Source organism: Lampetra planeri, chromosome 11 (genome assembly GCF_965212315.1).
Source record: "Lampetra planeri chromosome 11, kcLamPlan1.2.h2, whole genome shotgun sequence".
Taxonomy (NCBI): domain Eukaryota; kingdom Metazoa; phylum Chordata; class Hyperoartia; order Petromyzontiformes; family Petromyzontidae; genus Lampetra; species Lampetra planeri.
The window spans coordinates 1654162-1678143 of record NC_136117.1 but is presented as its reverse complement, the minus strand read 5'-3'; the positions used below and the strand labels follow the sequence as shown (position 1 = coordinate 1678143).

The window sequence follows — 23982 nt, the reverse complement described above, 5'->3', positions numbered from 1 at the left end:
CGCATCATGTCAGCAGCATCGGTTCAACTCAAGAAAGGGAGAGAGAAAAACCCACCACACACACTCAGTCACTCTGAACCCGTGTGGACACTCGACGTCTCGGGGCCGTCAGGCTGCTCAGAGTCCGTGGCGAGCGATGCCGTTCGGGAGCGCAAAACCAACGCGCGTCTCGCGGAGCCACACAAAGACAACGATCCCCCTCCTCCCGTATAGTCTTCGCGTACTGCTCGGGCAAGTGCTGTTAGCGAGCACCCTCCTCCCCCCTCCTCCTCCTTGCCCCCCCCGCACCGCTCCCCGTGTCGGTGTCAAAGGCGCGAGCGTTCGGAACGTTGCAGGCGCTGCGGGGTCACGGAGCCGGTTCGTCACGCCGGCGAACCGAGATGCCGAGTGGATGCGAGTGATTGGGTGGGTGGGCGGGAGAGCGAATGGGAGAGTGGGTGGGAGAGTGAACAGGAGTGCGTGGGTGAGTGGGTGGTGATTGGAAGAGTGGGTGGGAGAGCGGGTGGGAGAGTGGGTGGGAGAGAGAATGGGAGATTGGGTGGGAGATTGAACTGGATTGCGTGGGAGAGTGGGTGGGATTTGAAGAGTGGGTGGGATGGGGAATGTGATAGTAGGTGGGAGAGTGAACAGGAGTGCGTGGGAGAGTGGGTGGTGATTGGGAGAGTGGGTGGGAGAGGGAATGGGAGAGTGGGTGGGAGAGTGAACAGGAGTGCGTGGGTGAGTGGGTGGTGATTGGGAGAGTGGGTGGGAGAGCGGGTGGGAGAGAGTGGGTGGGAGAGGGAATGGGAGATTGGGTGGGAGATTGAACAGGAGTGCGTGGGAGAGTAAGTGGGATTTGAAGAGTGGGTGGGATAGGGAATGGGATAGTGGGTAGGAGAGTGAACAGGAGTGCGTGGGAGAGTGTGTGGGATTGGAAGAGTGGGTTGGAGAGGGAGTGCAAGAGTGAGTGGGAGAGTGAATGGGATAGTGGTTGGGAGAGTGAATGTGGGTGGGTAGGAGAGGGAATGGTAGAGGGTGTGGGAGTGAATGGGAGAGTGACTGGGTGGGGGGGGTAGGTGGGAGAGTAAATATGAGTGGGTGGGAGTGCGAATCGGAGAGCGGGTGGGAGAGCGGGGTGGGTGCTCTTTGGACACAAAGCCCGGCACAGCGCGGGGAGTATCGAAGGACGCGGCGCCAATGGTAGCCAAGGCGACGCAGCCTGCTTGCTACTCCTCACACAGCCTCCATGCAACTCCTCACACAGCCTCCATGCTACTCCTCACACAGCCTGCCACACACACACAGCCTGTTGCTGCTGCTGTTCCTCCTCACAGGCTCCCGCACACACAGGGAGGGAGGGAGCCGCTGAACGTCTCACATCGCATGCGAGGTGAAGTGAATCCTGCGTGCGATAGCGTGTGTCATGTGTGTCACGTGTAGCCATGGTGTGTGTGTCGCCATAGTGTGTGTGTCATGTGTAACCATAGTGTGTGTGTCATGTGTAACCATAGTGTGTGTGTATCATGTGCAGTCAAAGTGTGTGTGTCATGTGTAACCATAGTGTGTGTGTGTCATGTGCAGGCATAGTGTGTGTGGAGTATGGCGGCGCAGTGCTTGGCACACTCCTCTCCCATACGCAGCAATTTGGCACAGTGGAGAGCACAGATGGAGCATTGGTCCCGTAACCTGCTGCTACCAGCGATACGTAAAGACGACACGAGGGAGTCAAAGGCCGTCGGACGTTGTGCTGGCCACCCACCTCGTGTGCTGTGCTGGCCTTCATAGGTGCTCGCGAGCAGCACTTGCCCCAACAGCCTGGGAAAGCTCCACGGGGGATATTTGTCTTTGTAGCCATGGAGTGTCAGGCAATCTGCCGTAGGCGTATGAATCATGCAAATGCTTCACTCCGTCGGCTTCACGGTGGAGTCGAAAGATCCCCCCCTCGTGACATTTGTAAACGAGCAGGGACATCGTGTGACGGTGGTGCGACCCAAATTGGCGTCGTTAACAAATCAGCAGCAAATTACTCAACCGGGATTGCGTGCAGCATCATCACGCCCTGCCGTCAGACTCTTGCCAAAGATGCCCTTTCAAATGCTTGAGCTGAGGTGTTGATGTAAGTCAGTTATCGGCGTTTGAAGCTTTCTCTGAGAATGCCCTGGCGGGAAAGCAAGGCAGCCGTGATCGTACACAAATCATTGCCATCATCATTACGTTTCCACTGTTATGATATTAACCAAGCAGGTGTCCTTTGAAAAGGACATTTCTGATCTCAATCTTTTTTTCCCCAGGAGGGAATGAAGGGAACAAACATGACCAAGAAGGTGGCTTGGGCTGGACTCCGCTCGGATGAGTTGGGTACGTGGACCGTATGCGTCGCAATCTACGTTGCGGGCAACATCGTTACGTGCAACATCGTCACGCGCGACATCGTCACGCGCGACATCGACACGCGCGACATCGTCACGCGCAACATCGTCACGTGCAATATAGTCACGCGCAACATCGTCACGTGCAATATAGTCACGCGTAATATCGTCACGTGCAACATCGTCACCTGCAACATACGACACGGGCAACATCGTCACGCGCAACATCGTCACGGGCGTCGTTGTTGCGGAGATTGCAATGAACGAAATAGCTGGGCCGATGGAGCTGCGTGAGAAAAAATACATGTACAGTAATAATGCATTTTATTGATATAGTACTTCCCTGCTCAACGCACTGAACAAAAGTATTCAATAATATACATACTAAACAAACTATTACAGTAAAAAAATGACATGTATAAAATATAAGAGCAGCATAGAGAGCATTCAATGGACGGAATATGCAGGAAATGCGCGTTGTTGTGGAGACGCTGATGTTCCGTGCTGGAGGAGACGTATCCATCCTCTTGTCTATTTTGTGCGGTGTTTCTGTAAACTTTTTTTTTAGCGTAAAGAAGCCGACAATCATATTACCACATCAATGAAAGGAACCCGTATAGGCCACGGAGAGAGATTGCGTGCACAACTGCCCTTCACGATGTAGTGAGATCTGTGGAATTAAACAACGACTCTGTAATTTTGAAGTCACACATATAACCGATGGGTTAGTATATGAGCAGTGAAATAGTATAAAATCAGAGAGTCTGACCGAACCGAAATTAACTAGAAACAAATATTAACCCATAATATTGGTTTTTTGGGTGATCGCGTAAATATATAAATGTGTCGTTACACCCGCCACCACCCGACACAGCCAACTAGTAAGGGTTGTCACGTAAACAGAACGTACCAATTCGTCACTAGTACAGCACACCGGTGTGTTGGAGAGCCAAGCCACAACATTTACAATCTGAGTACGACGTTTCGCCAGTAATTACAACTAGCTTCATCTTGTCCTTCCTGTCCATTGTGTGTATTAAAATAGCCGTACCAACAGTAATCCCTATTGATCTATCAATGGGCCCGCATAATGCGCATGCATAATGTATGTTGACTCAAGAGCGCAGAAGCGTGGTCACCACATCGACGCCTCTATATAAGGAACGAAACAGGTGGACTTCTCCACAAATCTGTCTGTCGCCTGATGAAGATAGTTGTAATTACTGGCGAAACGTCGTACTCAGATTGTAAATATTGTGGCTTGGCTCTCCAACACACTGGCGGGCTGTACTAGTGACGAATTGGCATGTTCTGTTTACATGGCCGTGTCGGGTGGTGGCGGGTTTAATGATACATTTATATATTTATGCGATCTATCCCCAAAAAACCTGATATTAGTCGCGAAAGCCTACGTGTTAAACAAAATATGAACTACTTATTTTAATGAACTGAATCTTTTTTTGGCATCAATCTAATAAGAATAGGCTTTATCCTTTGTGGCAATAATATAGGACTTGTTAAGATTTTGAAAGATCAAATAGATACCTATTGCATGGCATCAGGTCTTCATTAACCACACATACCTGTGGCAAAACTTGCAAACAATCATGCTCTGATAATATACGCATTGGTGTTTGAACATCTTAACACCTTTTTTTATTTGCAGAAAGGGTTAAAGCCTATTTATAGTTTGTCATCGTCTTCATACTGCCATAAAGGTCCCATAGGTACATCAATCTCATCTTCACAATATTAATTTTCATCATCACGAGCTGCAGCAGCAGCAGCAGCAGCAGCTTCATCATCGTCTGTGTGCGCTGTGCCCCCATTCTGCCGCGTGCACCCGGGTCCCCAGGAGCTTCTAGTTGCAGGAATGCTGTGCCAGGTGTATGGCGCTTGTCCGATGAATGCACGGTTAGCAAACCGGACCTGCAATCCAGAGGCCATCGGTTCGATCTTCCTAATCTGAACCCTAATATCCCCCCCTCCACTTCCACCACCTCGGTCCACCTAGCAGCAGCATACGTGAGTTCACCACAGTCGGTTGAATCGGCAGGTTGCGTGTGGTGGGGTAATGTGTGGGTACGCCTACTTCTTACAAAACGTCAGGCCGGTGTGGAAGAGTAGGTACAATATCCTCTAGAGCAGTGGTTCTTAACCATTACTACCTTTCGGTAAAGTCACGTCGAAAACAATCTGGCACGTCTCGCACCCTGAAAATGGAATCTCGCACCCCCAGGGGATGCGTCTCCCCCAGGTGAAAACCCGACAGCTCTAGAGGATCTCTCTTGAGCTCCCTCTCGTGGAGGCCTCTGTGCCAGCAGTGGCGAGAGAGCGAGCACTCGCAGGGCTGCTGCACCTTCACCTTTTTAAATCCTTTATATTAAGTTCACTTTGCTTGCTTGCTTGCGCGCTTACGACCGTGCAAATACTCTTTGGTTCTTTCGGTTTAGTCGCGAAAGATCGACCGTGCAAATCTTTCGGTCGTTTTTTAACCCACTTCCCGTGATCCAATCGAGCTGACATTTTGCACACAGACTCGTTGTGCGTGACAATTTATTTTCGTGAAATTTTTTTTCCTAAATGTTACACTTTTTAGGAAAAAATAAATTATATTTAATTACCAATTGCTTAATGGTGGCAGGCAATCATCTGACCCATAGGTGGCAGCCATCTCAAGCCAAAGGACGAGAGGACTCTAGCCGCCACGCATATAAAGGATTTATAGTGAAAAACTTTGTTTTTACGGGTTAATTTTTTACCTTTCCGGATGACTTGGATTTTTTTTGTCATGTGACGATCACTGCATCGCGCAGCTTTCAGATGTGCTTTTGTGGCCGTTAGGAACTCTCTTCCTTCCGATATTAAGAAGCCACTGGGAGCTATGCACTTTTAAATCTAGATTGAAAATAATTTATTTGGAACTGCTTTTTGTGTTTAGTTTGTTGTCCTTCCCCCAGCACCTCCGATTAGTATGGTTGGCTACTTACGGCACGAAAAAATGTCACCATACATACGTGCTGTTGTTTTTGCCCTGAATTCTATTTGCTTCGTTTCTGTACTTTATTTGTTTTGCTTTTGTGATTTTGGTGACCCAAGTCACTCTGGCGAATGAGACTTATCTTGGTCTCTTGACCTCTCACCTGGTTAAACAAATAAACCTCAACTTGACCGGAGGCCACCGTGTTCTGTTCCGCAGGAATTTCCCGGGAGCCTGGCTTCATTTCTAAGCGCAGGGTGCCCTACTACGTTCCCCGGGTCGGAGAGTCGCTGCAGTGGAACGCTGAGAGCCACGACCTCTCGGGCCGTGACCTCTCAGGCCGCGACCTCTCAGGCCGCGATGCAAACAACAGAGACATGAAATTCACGGTGGCCTCGAGTGCACGTCCGGTGTCGAAGGCAGAAAGGAAAAGCGCCGTTTCAGTTCCCCTAATCACCTCGCCCAAAGGACAGAGGGTTAAGCGTACGGAAGACAAGGCGGCTGCTGACATCACACCCGCTGCAGAGAGCTTGTCAAACACGGCTACGCGTGCGACTCACGAGAGACCGGCAGAGAAGTCACTTACCGCAATGGTGCCCGCCGCTCAGACAAGTCTGGTCATCCTGTCCCCACCACCTCCCAAGCAAGCACCGAGCGCGCCGGATTTTCAGGCAGCTCGCGCAGTGGAGGCCAATGTGTCCGAAGGGGTGAGTTCGGCTGGGTAGTGAGTGCTGTGAGCGGTTTTGATGTTTCCAGAAAAGAGCTAAAAATCATGTGAATTCATCATTGCTGCTGTTTGTCGTATGTTGCACTTCTTTCTCACCGTATGTAGCCATGCTAATCGGTGGTGCTCATGTTCAAATTATAATATTGCAGATAACTTTGGTGACACGAGTATATAAAAAAACATTTATATATTCTCATCTCATGAAGCACAGTGTGGTGTTAAAATAGCATCGGTGGTGGAGATATGGCCCTGGTTATTGCTGCGTCTGCACTGACCACACGACATTCTACGACGCTGTCTGCTTCACGGTGTATGTTAAAGATCCCGTGACGTCATTCGAGATGAGTAGGCCGTTGTGTTTCGGCATCGGCGTCACGTTGAAAAATTAAACGGCAAATTTTTCAGTTGGGATTAGGCGCAGTAACATCGCCCCCGCTGGTGAAACGACTGCAGACTACGTCTGTGCAACACAGTAGCGCCTTCCTTGGTGATAGCCTCGCGCTATACGAATGGCGCGAATACCAAATTAACTATATTATTAGTATAATTATTAACGAAGCCGTGTTTTAAGGATGGACTTTAAATGAGTTACGGAGGTGCCTGTCCAGAATTTGTAATGTAAGGCTGGAGGAACCTTTTGTGTGGGATCGGTCCAGGTTGGGGAGTGTACTCACATACTGGATGGACTGTGGTGTGTGCCCCTCATAATCAAGTTTCACGTTTGTTTCATGTAATCAGGTGAGGACTCAGGAGACAAGGAAAGTCTCATTTTGCAAGAGTGACCTGGGGAATTCGATCTGCTGGTAGGGGGCGATGATTGCTATGTGTGTAATCCCTAAGTGAGTAATTTGCGGGGCAATTTTTTTAATTTGTCAAATTTGGACCTGACGACGACACACAATAAACTCCTCTTGCAAATGACATTGGGCGTTCTTTACCATCCACCATGAAGCAGAGAGTGCGTAGTATTACCACGGTTGTTATTATCACACCCGCAGTAATAACCAGGGCTACCGATGGATTCAACACCCCAAACTTCTGCAACGACAACGGCCACCGTGGGGTGGCGTCGCCTGCTGATTAGTTGCGTCGGTGTCTTTTCAAGGTGAAGCACGTGCTGAAGAGGAAGGCTGGGATGAACGTTGCACCGAAGCGCAGCTTCCAGCGAAGCTCCGAGTACCAGCACCGCTACGGCGGCAGGACGTACACCAAGATGGCGCCAGTGCTGCTGGCAGAGCAGGTGGGGCCAGACGGTCGCGCAACCTCGCTCGCTCGCTCGCATAGATGCCCGAGCGCTCACCAAACAATGGAGCTTCGCCTGGCTTTCTGGATGGCTGTCAGCGCCTGCTGCTATGATCTCGTCCCGATGATGCTTGGCCCAGTTTATAACGAAAACGTTGCATTTCATTTGTTCTCAAATTCACTCACCAGTGTGCTAATAATAATACGAATAAAAACCTTTATATATGTGACGATTAAATTAGTTCAGAGCCCACCCCAAATATCAACTGTGTGTCCTCACGCCTTGTGGAGACTCGTGAACAGAGGTCACGGATGAACAATTCCCAACATTGTCGAGCTTTGTGATTTCATTTGACTCCATTTGGTCGTTCACAAGCACGAGGCGACCTCCGGTGGGACTCGATGCAGTCGCTGTGGAGTGGCGTCCCCGCGGTGTTGACGGAGCTACGGCGCTGTTTCATGGCTCGTCCTGTGGCAGCCCTCTCGACCTCCCCCAAGAGGACACCGTGACCCCTGTGGGTGCTACTGTGACCCCTGTGGGTGGTGCCATGACCCAAACTCTGGGAAACACTGCTCTAGAGGAATAGCTTTTCTCAATTCTACTTTTAAAGCCAATTACACCAATTAATTATTGTTGCAGCTAAAGAAAACAAAAGCTGACGCCCTGATCAGTAAACGGCGCCCACTGTTGGAAACTCGACCGAGGCCCAAGGATGAGCCGCCGGCGGAGGTGGCGCAGCAGAGAGACGCAGTGAGGATCAGGTGGGTGTCACAGAGCATCCCGGGCTGCGATCACTGCACTACAGTCTGCAGAGCCTCTCTGTCTCTCAACTTGTTTATGATCTGTGTTACAAACCTGGCGACCCGAGCTCAATTCCCTCTCGTGGCCAGCATCGTGACATTTATCTGAACCAGTTCTGGGATTCCTTTAGGTCGACTCAGCCTTAAATGAGAACACATCAGCGCTTGAGAGAAAAGGTTGGCTGGCTGGGCGTGGTTTTGGCCACACCACCCCCTCGTGTGCCCTGCTGGCCTTAATAGATGCTCGCTAACAGCACTTGCCCCACCAGTCTGGGGGGATCTATGTCCTTGAAACTTTTTATGATCTTTTATCTTGTCATTATCGTTTTAAAATCCAAACTCAGTATACAACATGTGGTGTATATCTGCGTGTGAATACATCGCTTTTTAAAATATTTATAACATTGGAAACATTTAAAATCCACTGACAATTGGTTTACAGTCCATTTACTTTCAACACTGCTGTCAATGTTCATAAAAAGTAAAAGTGCCTCCCTGCTGGAATGCGCCACAGTGGGGCTGCAGCCCTCGGCCCACCGTGGGAACTGAACGTTCGCACGGCGAGGGCCGGACAGCATTTGGAGCGACGCCATTAATTCGGAGCGACGCCATTCACTCGGAGCGAGACCGTTCACTCGGAGCGAGACCTTTAGCGGCGGGTCCAGTGGGGGAGGGCAATAGGGGCACCCCACCCCCTCACATCCCCACCCCCCACACCCCCACCCCTCCTTCTTGAGACCCCGAACATTGATATTTTATTTATTTACCAGAGAAAATCCACTGACTGTTTTTCTTTTATCAATGCAGGGCCCTATTTAAGAAGCTTGAAATGTCAGGACCACACCCTCCTTCGGATGTTTCTAGATTGGCCTATGATACAATTACTCTTTAAACGGACACACTGGGTACTTGAGTCTCTATGGAGTTTCCTAGTGCGTGGTTCCAATGCACGACATCTCTCCTTCCCCCCAGGAAACTCAAATCTGAGTACATGGAAAACTTCCGAGCCCCTTGCCACTACAAGTTTGGTGATGGAGGCTGGGTGGGCATTCGGAGCCAGCACTCAGCATTAAAGGCATGCATCTACTTTACAATCTAAATTAACGTATTGGTGGTACAACAATGTGCAGGATAAAATAAGCGAATTTTTTGCAATAATTACTTATTTTCCCGCGATTCGCAAACCCCGGCCAGAAAATCTTGCAGGGTGGTGCGTCAAAATCAGCTCTCGTGTTGTCGAAGCAGTCTGAAGACGAATGTCAGTTCAAATTCTGATTATAGACTGTTTATGTGGACCGGTGTGTTATGCTGCACTGGTGTACACCGCCAATACGTCCAAATACTAACCTTTAACTCTATATGGTGGCGCTTAAATAGCAACTCAAAGCAAACACCTTACAACCTAAATCACACATCAAAGGCCCATTACTTCCTCTCATCTATTTTATCCACATTATCTTCACCATTACATTCATATGTGCCATTGTTAATTCTCTCTAAAGCGGCTTAGTAATTTTTACATGGTGCCTTAGTCAAGGCACTATATAAAATTACGGTAATATAAGATAACAATAACAACCGCCATCCGCCACTAAATTGTGGGGGCATCACCACGGTGCTTGCGTCATGCAAGGCACCCCTCGTGCTGTCCCTGGCCGGCACATGGTAATCACCTGGCCTGCAAGTGGGTATTATTCTGCCAGACGGGGCCGATAATTGTTGCTGTGTATAATCGCAATTGAATCATTTTCAAATATTGGATATTTGTACTCTTTGGTTTTTTCGGTAAAGTCACGTAGGTTAAAAAAGAAAACAAATAAATTAAATCACGACGTTTCGGAGGCAACACAAGCTTCCGTCTTCAGGTGAAACCGTCACAGCAAAATTACTTGATACAGCAATTTCAGGTGTAACCGTCACAGCAAAATTGCTGTATCAAGTAATTTTGCTGTGATGGTTTCACCTGAAGACGGAAGCTTGTGTTGCCTCCGAAACGTCGTGATTTAATTTATTTGTTTTCTTTTTTAACCTACGTGACTTTACCCGAAAAAACCAAAGAGTATGAATCCTTGCAGTCACGAAAGCTTCAAATCTAGAATTGGATATTTGGACTATGACACCCACTGATTTCAAATCATTGCACGGGATCTTTACCATCCCCAGTGAAGTAGATGGCACGTAGTATATTATGGTTAATGCACCCACAGCATCAGCCAGGGTTGGCTGCCAGATTCGAACCGCGAACCTCTGCAACAAGTGGAAAATGCACTCCCACTGGGCCATTGTCACCAACCCACGCGATGTGCATAAGTTACACACTGTAATCCTTCCGATAATAAGAAACCACTGGATGTATGCACTTGCAAATCTAATTTGCAAATGAATTTCTTGAGAACTGCTTTTTGTGTTTAGTTTGTTGTCCTTCCCCCGCACCTCTAATCAGCACGATTGGTTGCATATGGTGTGAAAGATGTTCAACATATGTATGTATGTACGCACGTACACACAACCTGCGCGGCCTTCTTCAGGGGATCTCAGGGTCATGCCCAATGCAGTGACGGCCATTTATCATTATCATCATTATGAGCCATGGTCTATCCACTGCTGGTTGAAGGTCTCCCCATGCCATCCTCCATCTGTCACGGTCCTGCAATGCTACAATCCAGCACACTCCTGCAAACGAGCTGATCTCATCTCCTCGGCTGTCCGGTCCCTGACCCCGGCACGTGGCTAAATCATACACAGCCTCCTCACCCCCAATTATCCTCACGCGGAAGCCATTGGCGCCGTCGCTGTTTGCGGGACACACATGTCCCGTCCCGTCTCGCGTGTGCGGTGTGCCTGTTGTGAACGAACTTGACGCACGTTGTCCGTATTTGTCCACGCCCCGGTTGTGTTGGAATTGCCTTGCACGATTGGCTCTTGTCGTTGTGCAGGGTGCAGAGCAGAGCCGGAGCAGCGGGTGGCTTGCTGAGGTGAGTGGCTGTTGCTGGCAGAGGCTGGTCTACAAACTTCCGAATGGGGGATGATGAGTGGGGGTGCCGAGGGTGGAGGCGATCCTGAAATTTCAAGCTTTTTAAATACTGTAGGGCCCTATATCTCAGCGTATAGAAACATTCAGTATTCTTAGTTTTTTTAAGAATATGAATCCTTGCAGTCACGAAAGCTTCAAATCTAGAAACATTCAGTGTTATTACTCTGATAAATATCAACAAAATGGAAATTGTTAGATATCTCACCGAGTGGGAGATTTTCCCTATCGCCTCACTGGCTGTCGGTTGTTAGTTTTACTGCCACAGTGAAAGTGAGGAAGTTTGGCCTGAAAGCGACATGAGTTGCAGTCATCAGGCATCGCTGATGACCTCTGTCCAGAGGCCACACGGACAGAAGGGTCGTCGTACAGTCTCAATGGCAATCAGAGGCACGGATTGGGTCCATTTTCTAAGCCACCCACCCTAACCTGTGAGGTTGACTTGGGGGTTCACGTAGGGAACTCTGGGTGCAGATCCAGGCTTCAGCCGCTCGTCATTAAACTGGCTTGTATGTATGCACGTTGAATTTATTTCGCACCATATATGGCCATCTGTGCTAATCGGAGGTGCGGGGGAAGGGTAACAAAATAAACACAAACATTTGCTCAAACAAAATGAGTTTTCAGTCAATTTTTAAAAGTGCATAGCTCCAGTGCCTTCCTAATATCAGAAGGAAGAGGGCTCCAGACAGCCACAGAGGCACATCTGAATACACGCGATGCAGTGGCCATCTTTGTTCGATGGCTAGCCAAAAGCCGCTGCTGCGAGGATGACCGGAGTTTGCGTGATGGTTTATGCTCCTTGACGAGATCAGCAAGGTATTGTGGTTCATTTATGGCAAGCACTTTGTGTGTAATGAGTGTGACCTTATAAATGAGGGTGACCTTATAAAATGGCTTCACACGTTGCAGAGATGTGATGGTCTCAGGCCCGTCACCAATGACTGCAAAGATAATAATCTGATTCGTAATTGATTTTTGGGTTTGGCCAAGTAATCACCTGACCTAATTTGTGTCGTCAAGAGCCTTTACCACCTGACACAGACAAGAACGCACTCGTGCAAGCATATAACCACGTGCCGACGATGACTATTTCGGCTCGCTCACCGGTGAGATAAAGAAACATTATCACCGCCAAAGATGAGAATAATCAAAGGTGTACAGGCAGTCCCCGAGATACGATTTTCCGACTTATGAACATCCGCACTCACGAACGAACAGCCATGAAATGTTATTATGCTAACCATTCAACTTGCGAAACTTCAGTCGTACTCACGAAGCGAACCACAGCACTATTTTGTTCCGTGGAACGACCCTCCATGATATATAATGATTACCAGCATCCCACGTGATGCACACCCCTTCTGATACCAAGCCAGCATCAGGACTCAACGTAAGTGAAAATTACAGATTTTTTAAATGTTCATGTTACTTTATATTATGTTTTATTTACTATACCGTATATATTACAGGATTACATGTGTAGTGAGTTCAACCGAGTCGCAGATGTACTCTTTGGAGGCAACACATTTATTAATACCAACACAACGGGGTAACTGCCCCTTAACCAGATAACAGCCTATGGTGGTGACCACCAGGCTAACTGCACTAGTTACACCGTGACTAGCTACAATGGACCGGACCACAGCTCGTGTCCAGGTCCACGTGTTGGAGAGTCTGTAGGACGTAGAACGTAGATTATTCAGGATGAACAACAGCAGCCGGTCCCTCTCGGGGACCCGGCTGATATTCTCTGTGGCGTGGCTGGCCCCGCCCTTAGCCACGACCACCTTCTAGAATCCTCGAGCAGGATCTCGACCCTGACACGTGACCACTCCTAGCCCCCACCTGGGGGCCCTGTGTAGACTTTACCAGTCACGTGTCCTTCAGGGTCAACCAGAGTGCCATGGCGCTTAGTAACCCCATGGCCGACACTCTCACACCCTATACTGTAGGGGTCGGCACTGCACGCAGAGCGTGGTGCCATCCAGCACAGCCAGTCAGCGCTCACCGAGCTCCTCTAGGGCCAGTACTGCACCCACATACTAGTGGTGCCCGCGTTGTCAATACATCGCACGCCGTGCCTCTCGAGGGCCGGCATTACACAGTGACATCCGCGATGTCACTACACATGCAAATGTTCAATAGTTAATCTTATTTAGGAGTTTCAAATTGCTTCCTTTTTGTGTGGAATTGTAACACATTTTATAACGCTGACCAAACATACAATTAAATCTCTAGTTCAAAAATACGAACAAATCGACTTATGCACGTGTCTCGGGAACGTAAACCGTTCGTTCGTAAGTCAAGGTCTGCCTGTACTTTCATTTGCTTAATTTTGGCTCGTTGCATGTATGTATGTAGAACTTCTTTCGCACCATACATGGCCAACTGCGCTAACCGGATGCCTCCTTATGTGCGCCGCAACCGTGTGTCGCACACACGCGCGCAGGTGCGGGACCTACGGGAGAAGGCAGAATTGTACAAGCGGCGCCTGCTGGGCACGCACTTCTCCCGCGATCACCTCAACCAGATCCTGTCAGAGCAGAACGAACGCTGGGACCAGCAGAGCACCAGTAGCGTGGCCGCGGAGGACTTCAGCAGCGCCGTCGAGGCGCTGGACCTGGCCAGGTGACACCGCCGGGCCGATGGCCCCGTTCATCGTGAGAGACGTGCAGCGAGCATTGACTCGTAGCGCGAGCTTGTTTTGAAAAAGAAAGTCAAAGAGATCGACTGCTTCGATTGAGCATTAAGGCATTGGTGCGCATCTCCTGCTTACAGCCCTGCAGAGCCAGCGGTAGAAATTCCACATTCCTATGGTGGGCGAGAGGATATCGAAAGGACAACCACTGGTGACTCCCCGCCTGAGTGGTATTGCTTTTATTGACCACGGAGGGATGATGGGTTGAGTCAACGCTCAACCAGGATTTGGACTCGCGACCTTCTGATTGCGAGATGCTCGCTCTCCCGCTGAGCCACGATCATGTCGGAGAACAAAAGTCCCACACGGTGTGGTAGCAGAACCCCTCTAAGAGTCACACTTGAATCGCCTCTCTGCTGTGTGGGCTGGCGAAATTGAGTTGGCTCACGAGGATGTTATTTGTCTTCTTGTGCTTTGTCCCAACAGAGTGAGAGATAAACAGAGAGCGTGGGCTCGGAGACCACGCGAGAAGGGTGGTGGAGTTGCCGGCACGGCACAAGAGCGACAGGTGGGTAACGGCCGTGCGGACAACTTCAAAGGCGGAGCGGCGGACGAGGCTGATGGCGCAGCTTGCGTGGCGACCGAGGCCTTCGGCAAGCCTCCGGCGGATAGCGCAGCCATCTGGGGGGAGAACGCGAGTGGCGATGCCGCCTCTGCCGCCCCCACCGCCACGTTTGCCGAGACTCGGGAGCTCGTCGCGGATGGCACTCGGCCGCACACTGCGGAGGAGGAAGCAGACGACGCCCACGAGCGCTGGAGGTGACGCCGCCCTGCACCACCGTGCTCTGTGTATGCGAGCAATCTTAGCATAGCCACCTTTCTTTCCTCTGCTGTCTAGGGCCCAGCGTAGAAAGCAACTTTGGAAAAAGCTGTGCTTTTCAAAGTGGGTCCACAATAGAGCTCAGAGCGGACATTTTATTTCTTGTAAAAAACACATTTCCCCACACGGATCACACAGCTTCACCCACCCACACTGTGTGTCCCAGACTGTCTGATGTGAATCGTAAGATTCCTTAATTCTTCTTTTATATGACCTATTTCCTACGACAAGCAACGCCAGTAAAACGCTGGCCAGCTGTACTAATTGGGAAATGGATGCCCTGCTCCGGCTGCTGAAAAATCCGGCTCGCTGCAAAACTACTTACGATCAATGTAAACAACAACAACGACGATAATGATGCTCCTGTCGTGTGATGGGCAGTGTCTAACGAGCTCTGCTGTGACTGTCAGAAGCACACTCCAGGGACATTGCTGCACTGTACAGTGGTCACCGTGTGGTGACGTCGGCTCGAGTGGCACCGCGGGACTGAGAGGTTTGCTGCGAGTCGCTCGAGCGTGAGGAGCGGCATCTTTAAAGAGCACCCACGGCGTTCCCTTTGCAATTGTGAAATCGGAACGCAGCACCGCCTCGGTGGGGTCAGAGGCGAGCGGAGACGGAGGCGGCCGGTTCCCCACCCCCAGGCTGACAGCGCTCGGGGGAGCTCAGCGCACGCACCACGACCTCACCACCCCGGCGGTCGGTAAGGGCGCAGGACCGTGGCCTCGCAGGGCCGTTGGATTGGTCCACCTCACTGCCGCCCCAGTGATTCGTGCGCCGCACTACATGGAGCGCGCCGCGTGAATCACTGGGGCGGCGGTGAATTCGGCAGGCCCGTCCCTGGTTGTTGCATCGTGTTAACCGTACAAATGCAAATCTTTAACGTGTACAATACAAATATTTTACGTGGACAAATACACGTTAAAGATCCAACCAATCTCGTTTAAAACAAGTGGGCCATCATGTGCCGGCGTCATGGTTCACCTTTCCCTCATTTGAAAATGACCCACGAATTATTCAATTGGGATTCCACACGCCAACATCTCCATTTGTAAGTTTTAATTTGGCTGTGAGAATTTTTAATCAACTTACTGGTAAGCCGAACCGATAATAGCTGCTGCCTTAAACGCTCATGCTGGTGATAATTTATTTATTTAACCGTGTCAGGTGGTGGAGCGTCCATAACGACACTAATTTGGCCGAATCATTGCGTGCCCTCAACCAACTACGAATCGTAAATATTGCCTGCAAAAAGCTGCGCGTTACAAATACTTCACGAATGCCGAGTGGACGCCTCTTGCGCATGCGAGTGGTCTGTTTGGGGAATTTAGGATCTCACGGATCTCCCGGAACCCCCCCCCCCCCCCCGTGTTGTAGGAACGCGCGCTTGCTTGAGGAGCGCAGCGCGACACACGGGGGCAGAGGCGTCGTTAAACACGCGGCCGCCGCGCTTCCGCCTGAAGTGCCCACTTTTCCACGACAGTTAATCCCTCCGGCCGAACGGCACCCCCTGCTTAGTTTGCGAGCTCGATGTCCGGCTGTGGTATGGACCCTGTCCCTCACAATTGAGGACCACCTTGTGTGGAGTTACCCACAGTTATGCTGTGGAGATGCTCCCAGGATATGAATCTATCATAGTTTTTTTTGGGGTTAAATCGCGTAAATATAAATGTGTCGTGAAACCCGCCATTACCTGACACAGCCAATTAGTAAAGTTTGTCTCGTAAACAAAACATGCGTTTAGTTACTAGTTCAGCACACCAGTGTGTTGCAGCGTAAACCCAGAACATTTAAAATTCGAGTACCGTGGAGTTTTGCCAGTGATTACAACCAGCCTCATCAAGGGACAGCCAGAATTGTGGAGAAATCCTCCTGTTTCAGTCTTAAATAGACGCATGTGTGAGCGGCGCACAGTGGAGTCAAACGGGTGCGGAGAGAGAGAGCAACCAGAGAAAGGCGACTAAAAGAGAACCATAGCAGTGATTGGCTGGCTGCAAATGCAGACACGGTGTAGGCGTCTTGGAGTCTGCAGATGGAGGCGATCAGCGTGGCAGAGACGCTGCGTGAGCGGAGGCTTAATGACGGCCACCTGGGGTCTTTTAATGAGTGAAGGGTTATAAGGTGATCTGCGGAGACACGCGGGGGAGTTGTGAGTTGAGTTGGTTGGAGTGAAGAGAAGAGTGAACACAGAGTATATAGCGAGAGGCTAGCAGTAGAGAAGCTAGCAGAGTGTATAGCAAAAAGCTAGCCGCAGAGAAGCTAGCAGAGTATGTAGCGAGAGGCTAGCAGTAGAGAAGCTAGCAGAGCATTTTGCAAAAAGCTAGCAGCAGAGAAGCTAGCAGAGTATGTAGCGAGAGGCTAACAGTAGAGAAGCTAGCAAAATGTATAGCGAGAGGCTAGCAGTGGAGAAGCTATCAGAGTGTATAGCGAGAGGCTAGCAGTAGAGAAGCTATCAGAGTGTATAGTGAGAGGCTAGCAGTAGAGAAGCTATCAGAGTATATAGTGAGAGGCTAGTAGTGGAGAAGCTTGCAGAGTGTGTCGTGATAGGCTAGCAGTGGAGAGGCTAGCAGAGTGAGAGAGAGATCAGGCTAGCAGTGGAGAGGCTAGGAAAGTGAGAGTAGGTTAGCAGTGGAGAGGCTAGGAGACTGAGAGAGAGCAGATTAGCAGTGGAGAGGCTGAGAGTGGAGTGAGTGAAGCGAGCAGAGCGGAAGTTGCGATGGAGTTACGTGGTGTTGAACGCGAGGAGTTCTGTTCGAATAAAAGTGGTATAGGAGGAAAATAAGAACTCTTTGGTTCTTTCGGTAAAGTCACGTAGGTGAAAATAAAATATATATTTTTTTTTATTTTATTCGGTAAAGTCACGTAGGTGAAAATAAAATACAAAGAAATTTTTATTTTATTAATAAAATAAAAATAGAGTTTAATTTTATTTACCGAAAGAACCAAAGCGTATGGATCCTTGCAGTCACGAACACTTCAAATCTAGAAAAATAAGAAGTTGTCCGCGTGAAATAACACCACTACACATGCACATTATGTAAGTACATGAAGCATGTATATGAATGTTTCCCATTTCTTGTTGTGAGCTTGGAGACACATTGACCCTCATTTTACCGCATACAGTAGCACCACCTGCGACGAATAGATATCATTACGTATGGTGCGTATCCATCTACTGCAATAAATAAGTAAACAGACGTCGGCCCATGGGCTTTGTGAAACATCGGCGCTTGTCGAGCGGCGTTAGTTTACCGGGCCCGTGACGTTCGCTTCCACCTGCCGCAGGGGGTGCCCTGCTGGTGTCTCCTCCCAAGGAGGGGCTGGGGTCCCAGCGGAGGGAGACGCCACTGGGAAAACCGTTCTCGCCGCACAAGTATCGCGATGGAGCCAGCGCGGCTCCACCTCGCTCAAAGGTGAGGGCTCCTCCTCACACGAAGCTGAGGGCCTCGCTCGCAGGTGAGGGCCGGCCAAGGCCCACCGGGCGCGTGGGCTGGGGCTCCGGGCCCTCGTCCTGCGAGCAACGATCAGCAGGCTGGCTGGGGTTGTGTCCTTCCAGAAAAAAACCCCACATGCTTTCTGAAGAGCGTGCCCAAAGTGTGCTTACGAATGTAAATACAATTGGACGTAAAACAAACAAAAAAAACACACTGACTTTTCTCTCACGATATCAGGGAAAGTTATTGACATTGCCAAGATGAATGCCTGTGTTGGTTCATCCGAATCCATCAACAAAAACCCAGTCGCAATCTACAGTACATGCAACGATAGCGTTGCTTAAGCAACACACGCAGTCACACCTGGACGGAGATGAAGTATGTAGTGTATGCCACACGCCACGGGAATGGGGAGTAGAGTCAACGATATAATTTATGGAAGCAAAAAAAGGAACAAGGGGAGGGAAGAGACAAGAGAGAGAATGGAAGAGAAGGATGGGAAAGGAACAGAGAAACGGAGCCAAAGGGTCAGGAGAGATGAAAGGGAGGAAGAGCCTGCAGCAGGGTCTCGACGCTGCTGTTGCACGGAGGAGCAGCGTGTGTTTCCACAGCGGGCGGCGGGGAGAGGGGAGGGGTTCAGAGTGGGGGTTGGCCACACAGAAGTCAGAATCAACACATTCCTGCGGTGGGAGCTGGTAGGAACGTTGGGTTGCTCGGTCAATGGCCAGGGTCAGCGGCGGCGTGGTGTATTCCGCAAATATGGCCGACTGTGAGGGCGGGCACAAGCCGGCGTGAGTAGGTTAAACGTTTAAGGGCACCACGGGGTGACCAGCCCCTCCCCACCCAGCCCCAGTCCACCCAGTCCCACCCCTCCCACCCCCCAGCCAGCCCCTCCCCACCCTCCCCTCCCCACCCAGCCACTCCCCACCCTCCCCTCTCCACCCCTCCCATTTTTGGATGCAGGACGGACGGACAGAATTATCCCCTGTGGGCTGATGTAACCAGGAGGTTCCTACCAGTATAATATTTTTTGATCCTGGAGGAATCCGATAAGCCAGTTGGGGTGGGTAAGAACGTTACAACGAACAATACAAACACGATAGGAGTGCAAAGTACAGCAAAGGCAAACACCCAAAAAACATACAAATAAAACTAAACCATCCCGATCCTACCAGACAAAGCCCACTGAGGTGTTAACTTAATTTTTAAGATGCGACCAGGCCACAAATGATAGCTCAACAAAGTGGCTTATCATGTAGAAATTTATAGCAGCAAAATAATGTGTCGTGTTTTTATTCACGCGGACAAATTCTTCTTTTTCTCCTCTGTCACTTTTTATTGAACAGAACTCCTCGCGTTCGACACCCCGTAGCTCCGTCGTGATCTTCCCGCTCATGCTGCTTCGCTCCGCTCGCTCCGCTCCCCCTCGCTCTCCTAGCCTCTCCACTGCTAGCCTGTTCTCTCTTTCTCTCACACTCCTAGCCTCTCCACTGCTAGCCTGTTCTCTCTCTCTCCTAGCCTCTCCACTGCTAGCCTGTTCTTTCTTTCTCTCACACTCCTAGCCTCTCCACTGCTAGCCTGTTCTCTCTCTCTCCTAGCCTCTCCACTGCTAGCCTGTTCTCTCTTTCTCTCACACTCCTAGCCTCTCCACTGCTAGCCTGTTTTCTCTCTCTCCTAGCCTCTCCACTGCTAGCCTGTTCTCTCTTTCTCTCACACTCCTAGCCTCTCCACTGCTAGCCTGTTCTCTCTCTCTCCTAGCTTCTCCACTGCTAGCCTGTTCTCTCTTTCTCTCACACTCCTAGCCTCTCCACTGCTAGCCTGTTCTCTCTCTCTCCTAGCCTCTCCACTGCTAGCCTGTTCTCTCTCACACTCCTAGCCTCTCCACTGCTAGCCTGTTCTTTCTCTCACTCTCCTAGCCTCTCCACTGCTAGCCTGTTTTCTCTCTCCTAGCCTCTCCACTGCTAGCCTGTTTTCTCTCTCCTAGCCTCTCCACTGCTAGCCTGTTCTCTCTCTCTCTCATAGCCTCTCCACTGCTAGCCTGTTCTCTCTCTCACTCTCCTAGCCTCTCCAATGCTAGCCTATATACTCTGCTAGCTCCTCCACTGCTAGCCTTCCTCTATATACTCTGCTAGCTTCTCCACTGCTAGCCTCTCACTATTTACTCTGCTAGCTCCTCCACTGCTAGCCTTCCGCTATATACTCTGCTAGCTTCTCCACTGCTAGCCTATCACTATACACTCTGTTAGCTTCTCTACTGCCTCTCACTATACACTCTGCTAGCTTCTCTACTGCTAGCCTCTCACTATACACTCTGCTAGCTTCTCCACTGCTAGCCTCTCACTATATACTCTGCTAGCTCCTCCACTGCTAGCCTTCCGCTATACACTCTGCCAGCTTCTCCACTGCTAGCCTCTCACTCTACACTCTGCTAGCTCCTCCACTGCTAGCCTCTCACTATATACTCTGCTAGCTTCTCCGCTGCTAGCCTGTCTACCCTCGCTCCTCCATCCTCACCCCTGCCTCCAGCGGGGGACCAGGCATCCCCGCTGGAGAGGACGAGGTGTTGAGAGCGGGGCCCGGACTTGTCTTCACTCCAACCAACCCAACTCACAACTTCCCCGCGTGTCTCATCGCCTTATATCCCCTCACTCATTAACTCCTCATTCATTAAGCTGGCGACCTCCCGTTGCCTCAAGCCCGTGGCTTCCGCCGCTATCGCCTCAATCTCCAGACTCCGAGGTGCCTACACCGTGTCTGCATTTGCAGCCAGCCAATCACCACTATGCATCTTAATTGGTCACCTTCTTTGGTTGCTGTCTCTCTCCGTACCTGCGTGCCCTGACGTGATTTCACTGTCAGAAACTCACACAAATGTGGTTTACGGGAGGCTTGATGTGCTTTAGACAAGGAGAGAGAGGCAAAATATTTTGAGTTGCTTCGAGTCGCCGTTCTTTTAACGGCACAGCTCGATAGCGCCCACCCGGTCGGGTGACTCCCCCTACGCTGCCGCCCCACAGAGCGCAGCGCGAGCGCCGGACCTGCTACCGTGCGCGGGCACAAGGACTTTTGACCCGCTGCCCCTGCGCGAGGAGCCATGGCCCAGCTCCCCCGCGCGGGAACCGCTCCTCCACTCCGCTCCTGCCAGACTCCTCCCGGGTGAGCTCTCCGTCATCGCGCCAACAACAATCTACAGCGCATCAGCCAGCATCGCCCTCATTGCACCCTGTCAATGAGTTTAGGAAGGTCGTTTATATCGTTCTAGGGTACCATGTGGATTTAAATTGTATCGTGGTTATTTTATATTGGCAGATTCATACATGATTAGTCGCCAAATGACTCTCGTGTATGATATAATTGCACACACGTTTATAAATAACCTCACGTACCCCTTGGGACATTGCCACGTACTCCCAGGGGTCTGCGTACTCCTGGTTGAGAACCACTGGACTAAGGCATGAACTATCGTACCACCGCTCTCCAGGTTGCAATAGCTAATGGCCACTATGATGCGCTTTGCTAAATATCACCCCATGGGTTAAAACATTACCACTCTGTAAACAACTACCACTGATGCAGTTATAACTGGGCACAATGACAAGAGTTATCACTTGTTTTCTGCTGAAATTATGCACACCCAGAAGGCCGTATGGATGATTGAATGTGTAAAAAAAAAAATTTACGTGGAGGGACAGGCATGTCATGGAGAAGTGTCTGCTTATTTATTTTGTTATTTATAATCTACACAACGACACTAATCGTTTTGTGTTGTTTATGAGAAGGGTCTTCGCCTGTAAACATCTCGCAGTTTACCAGCATGGGTCCAAGCGAGCCAGACTGCTGATGAAATACTGCGTGCAGAAACCGGTCCAGAGTTTGCTTGCATTAAACCAATGCTGCTGACATGATGCATTCCCAGAAGGCCTTTCGGCTGATGGGATGTGTACAAATTACTTTCTTTCAATGTGGAGGGACAAATATGTAAAGGAGGGGGTATTGACTGTTTATAGATGTTGTTTCTCACATGGAGCAGCAGCTGTTTGGTTCTGCCAGCGCTCATGACCGTGCGCCACGGTGGCGAGATGTGAACTTCCTCGCTTGGTATGCAGGAGCACATGGGTTGGTTCTCGACTCTGTAGTTTGTATAATTGGAGTTTGGATGTCTTTCTCCCCGTGGTCACATGGATTTTTCTCCGGCTCTTCTGGTTTTTCCCTCCACATTTGTAATCAAAACGCGCTAGAAGATTCTACGTGATGATAAGCGACTTCGTTGAGCTATCATTTGTGGCCAGGTCGCTTTTGAAAAATAGCTACTTTATATAGCTCAGTGGGCCTTACCTGGTAAACAAAAAAAATGCAGTTTAGTCGTGCTCAAGGAAGGTTCGACGTTGTCCGTGCTTCAGGCGCCGAGGAGCGGATCGCGCTGCTGTCGGCGCGCTCCGAGGCATCGAGCTCCGCGGCGTCGGAGCTGCTGGAGAGGGCGGTGCAGCGCCGGCGCGACGCGTGGACCAAGAAGACGCCCGGCTGAGCGCGACTCGCACGCGGACTCCACTGTGGACTCCGCCGCAGACCACGCGGACGGACGGCACCATGGGAGCGGGGTCGTTGCGTTTTGGCGTGACGTGTGAAGCGATTCAACACATTTATGCCCGTTTTTGTTTGGATTTGGGCCATAATTATTTAAATATTCTCTTCTGACCATTATCGTGAGTGATATGGCTGTATAAATGTCCGTGTGTGCAGTGTGTAAATGTCAGATTCCACTCTTATGGAATCACAGCACAAACCATCACACCTGGTGAGATCGGTCGCCACCTGTCCTGTGTCTGACCTGGACAGTTTGGGAATTGGCACCTGTATTTGGTTGACTGGAATTGGTTTGTGTCACATCATAGCTTGTGTTACATCATAGCTTGTGTTACATGATAGCTGGTGTTACACCATAGCTTGTGTTACATCATAGCTTGTGTTACACCATAGCTTGTGTTACATCATAGCTTGTGTTACACCATAGCTTGTTACATCATAGCTTGTGTTACATCATAGTTTGTGCTACATCATAGCTTGTGTTACATCATAGCTTGTGTTACATCATAGCTTGTGCTACATCATAGCTTGTGTTACACCATAGCTTGTGTTACATCATAGCGTGTGTTACATCATAGCTTGTGTTACATCATAGCTTGTGTTACATCATAGCTTGTGTTACATCATAGCTTGTGCTACATCATAGCTTGTGTCACATCAGCTTGTGTTACATCATAGCTTGTGTTACATCATAGCTTGTGTTACACCATAGTTTGTGTTACATCATAGCTTGTGTTACATCATCGCTTGTGCTACATCATAGTTTGTGTTACATCATAGACTGTGTTACATCATAGCTTGAACAGCACATAGAGATTTGCCTTGCACAAGAGCCTTGCCTTGCACAAGAGCCTTGTCCAGACCACCAGCTCAGAATAGCTGAATATGTGGCCATTTGCCATTTTACCAGTTCCAATCGCCGAGGCACAGTAGAGCGTAATGCGTGAAAGCCCGACTGGGGTGTCTGTTTGTGCTTGTGGTTCTGTGTCTCTGTGATGTAACTGAACAAACTTTCTCACATTGCTCTGAGTGGTGTAATAATTAGTTGTGACTTTTATATCAATTAATTGACTGCTCTGGCTCATAACATGGTGTATGTTTTTAAGGGTTGCTATGGTTCTGATATTTGTTGAAGAGTTGCAAACGTTACAGATCCTACAAACGTTGAGTGTTTGCTCTGCGTCCGTAATGTGGCCTTGTTGATGCTATGTCTTAAATTTGCTTTATGGTTTTTGTAAAAACAAAACCTGTCGGGCGGGAATTATCCAGAACACTTTTATATAATTTTATAAGATTTGATAAAACTTTTGAAAGACA

At 49.7% G+C, this 23982-nt stretch overlaps 1 protein-coding gene across 4 annotated transcripts in view; it reads left to right on the top strand.

Moving 5' to 3' along the window:
- Window positions 1–23982, top strand: part of SAXO6 (stabilizer of axonemal microtubules 6) — a 26259-nt gene extending 2277 nt beyond the window's left edge. For 2 of the 4 annotated variants that reach the window (XM_078598590.1, XM_078598591.1), the window contains 12 exons: window positions 2271–2337; window positions 5548–6035; window positions 7161–7295; window positions 7938–8059; window positions 9071–9173; window positions 11035–11073; window positions 13582–13760; window positions 14257–14589; window positions 15232–15350; window positions 17933–18060; window positions 21099–21237; window positions 22482–23982. In XM_078598590.1, the coding sequence (XP_078454716.1) occupies window positions 2271–2337; window positions 5548–6035; window positions 7161–7295; window positions 7938–8059; window positions 9071–9173; window positions 11035–11073; window positions 13582–13760; window positions 14257–14589; window positions 15232–15350; window positions 17933–18060; window positions 21099–21237; window positions 22482–22606 (1977 nt within the window). In that variant the 3' untranslated portion in view covers window positions 22607–23982. Of the gene's footprint in view, window positions 1–1103; window positions 1765–2270; window positions 2338–5547; window positions 6036–7160; window positions 7296–7937; window positions 8060–9070; window positions 9174–11034; window positions 11074–13581; window positions 13761–14256; window positions 14590–15231; window positions 15351–17932; window positions 18061–21098; window positions 21238–22481 lie in introns of those variants that run through there. The other 2 variants (XM_078598592.1, XM_078598594.1) reach the window with 2 other exon arrangements.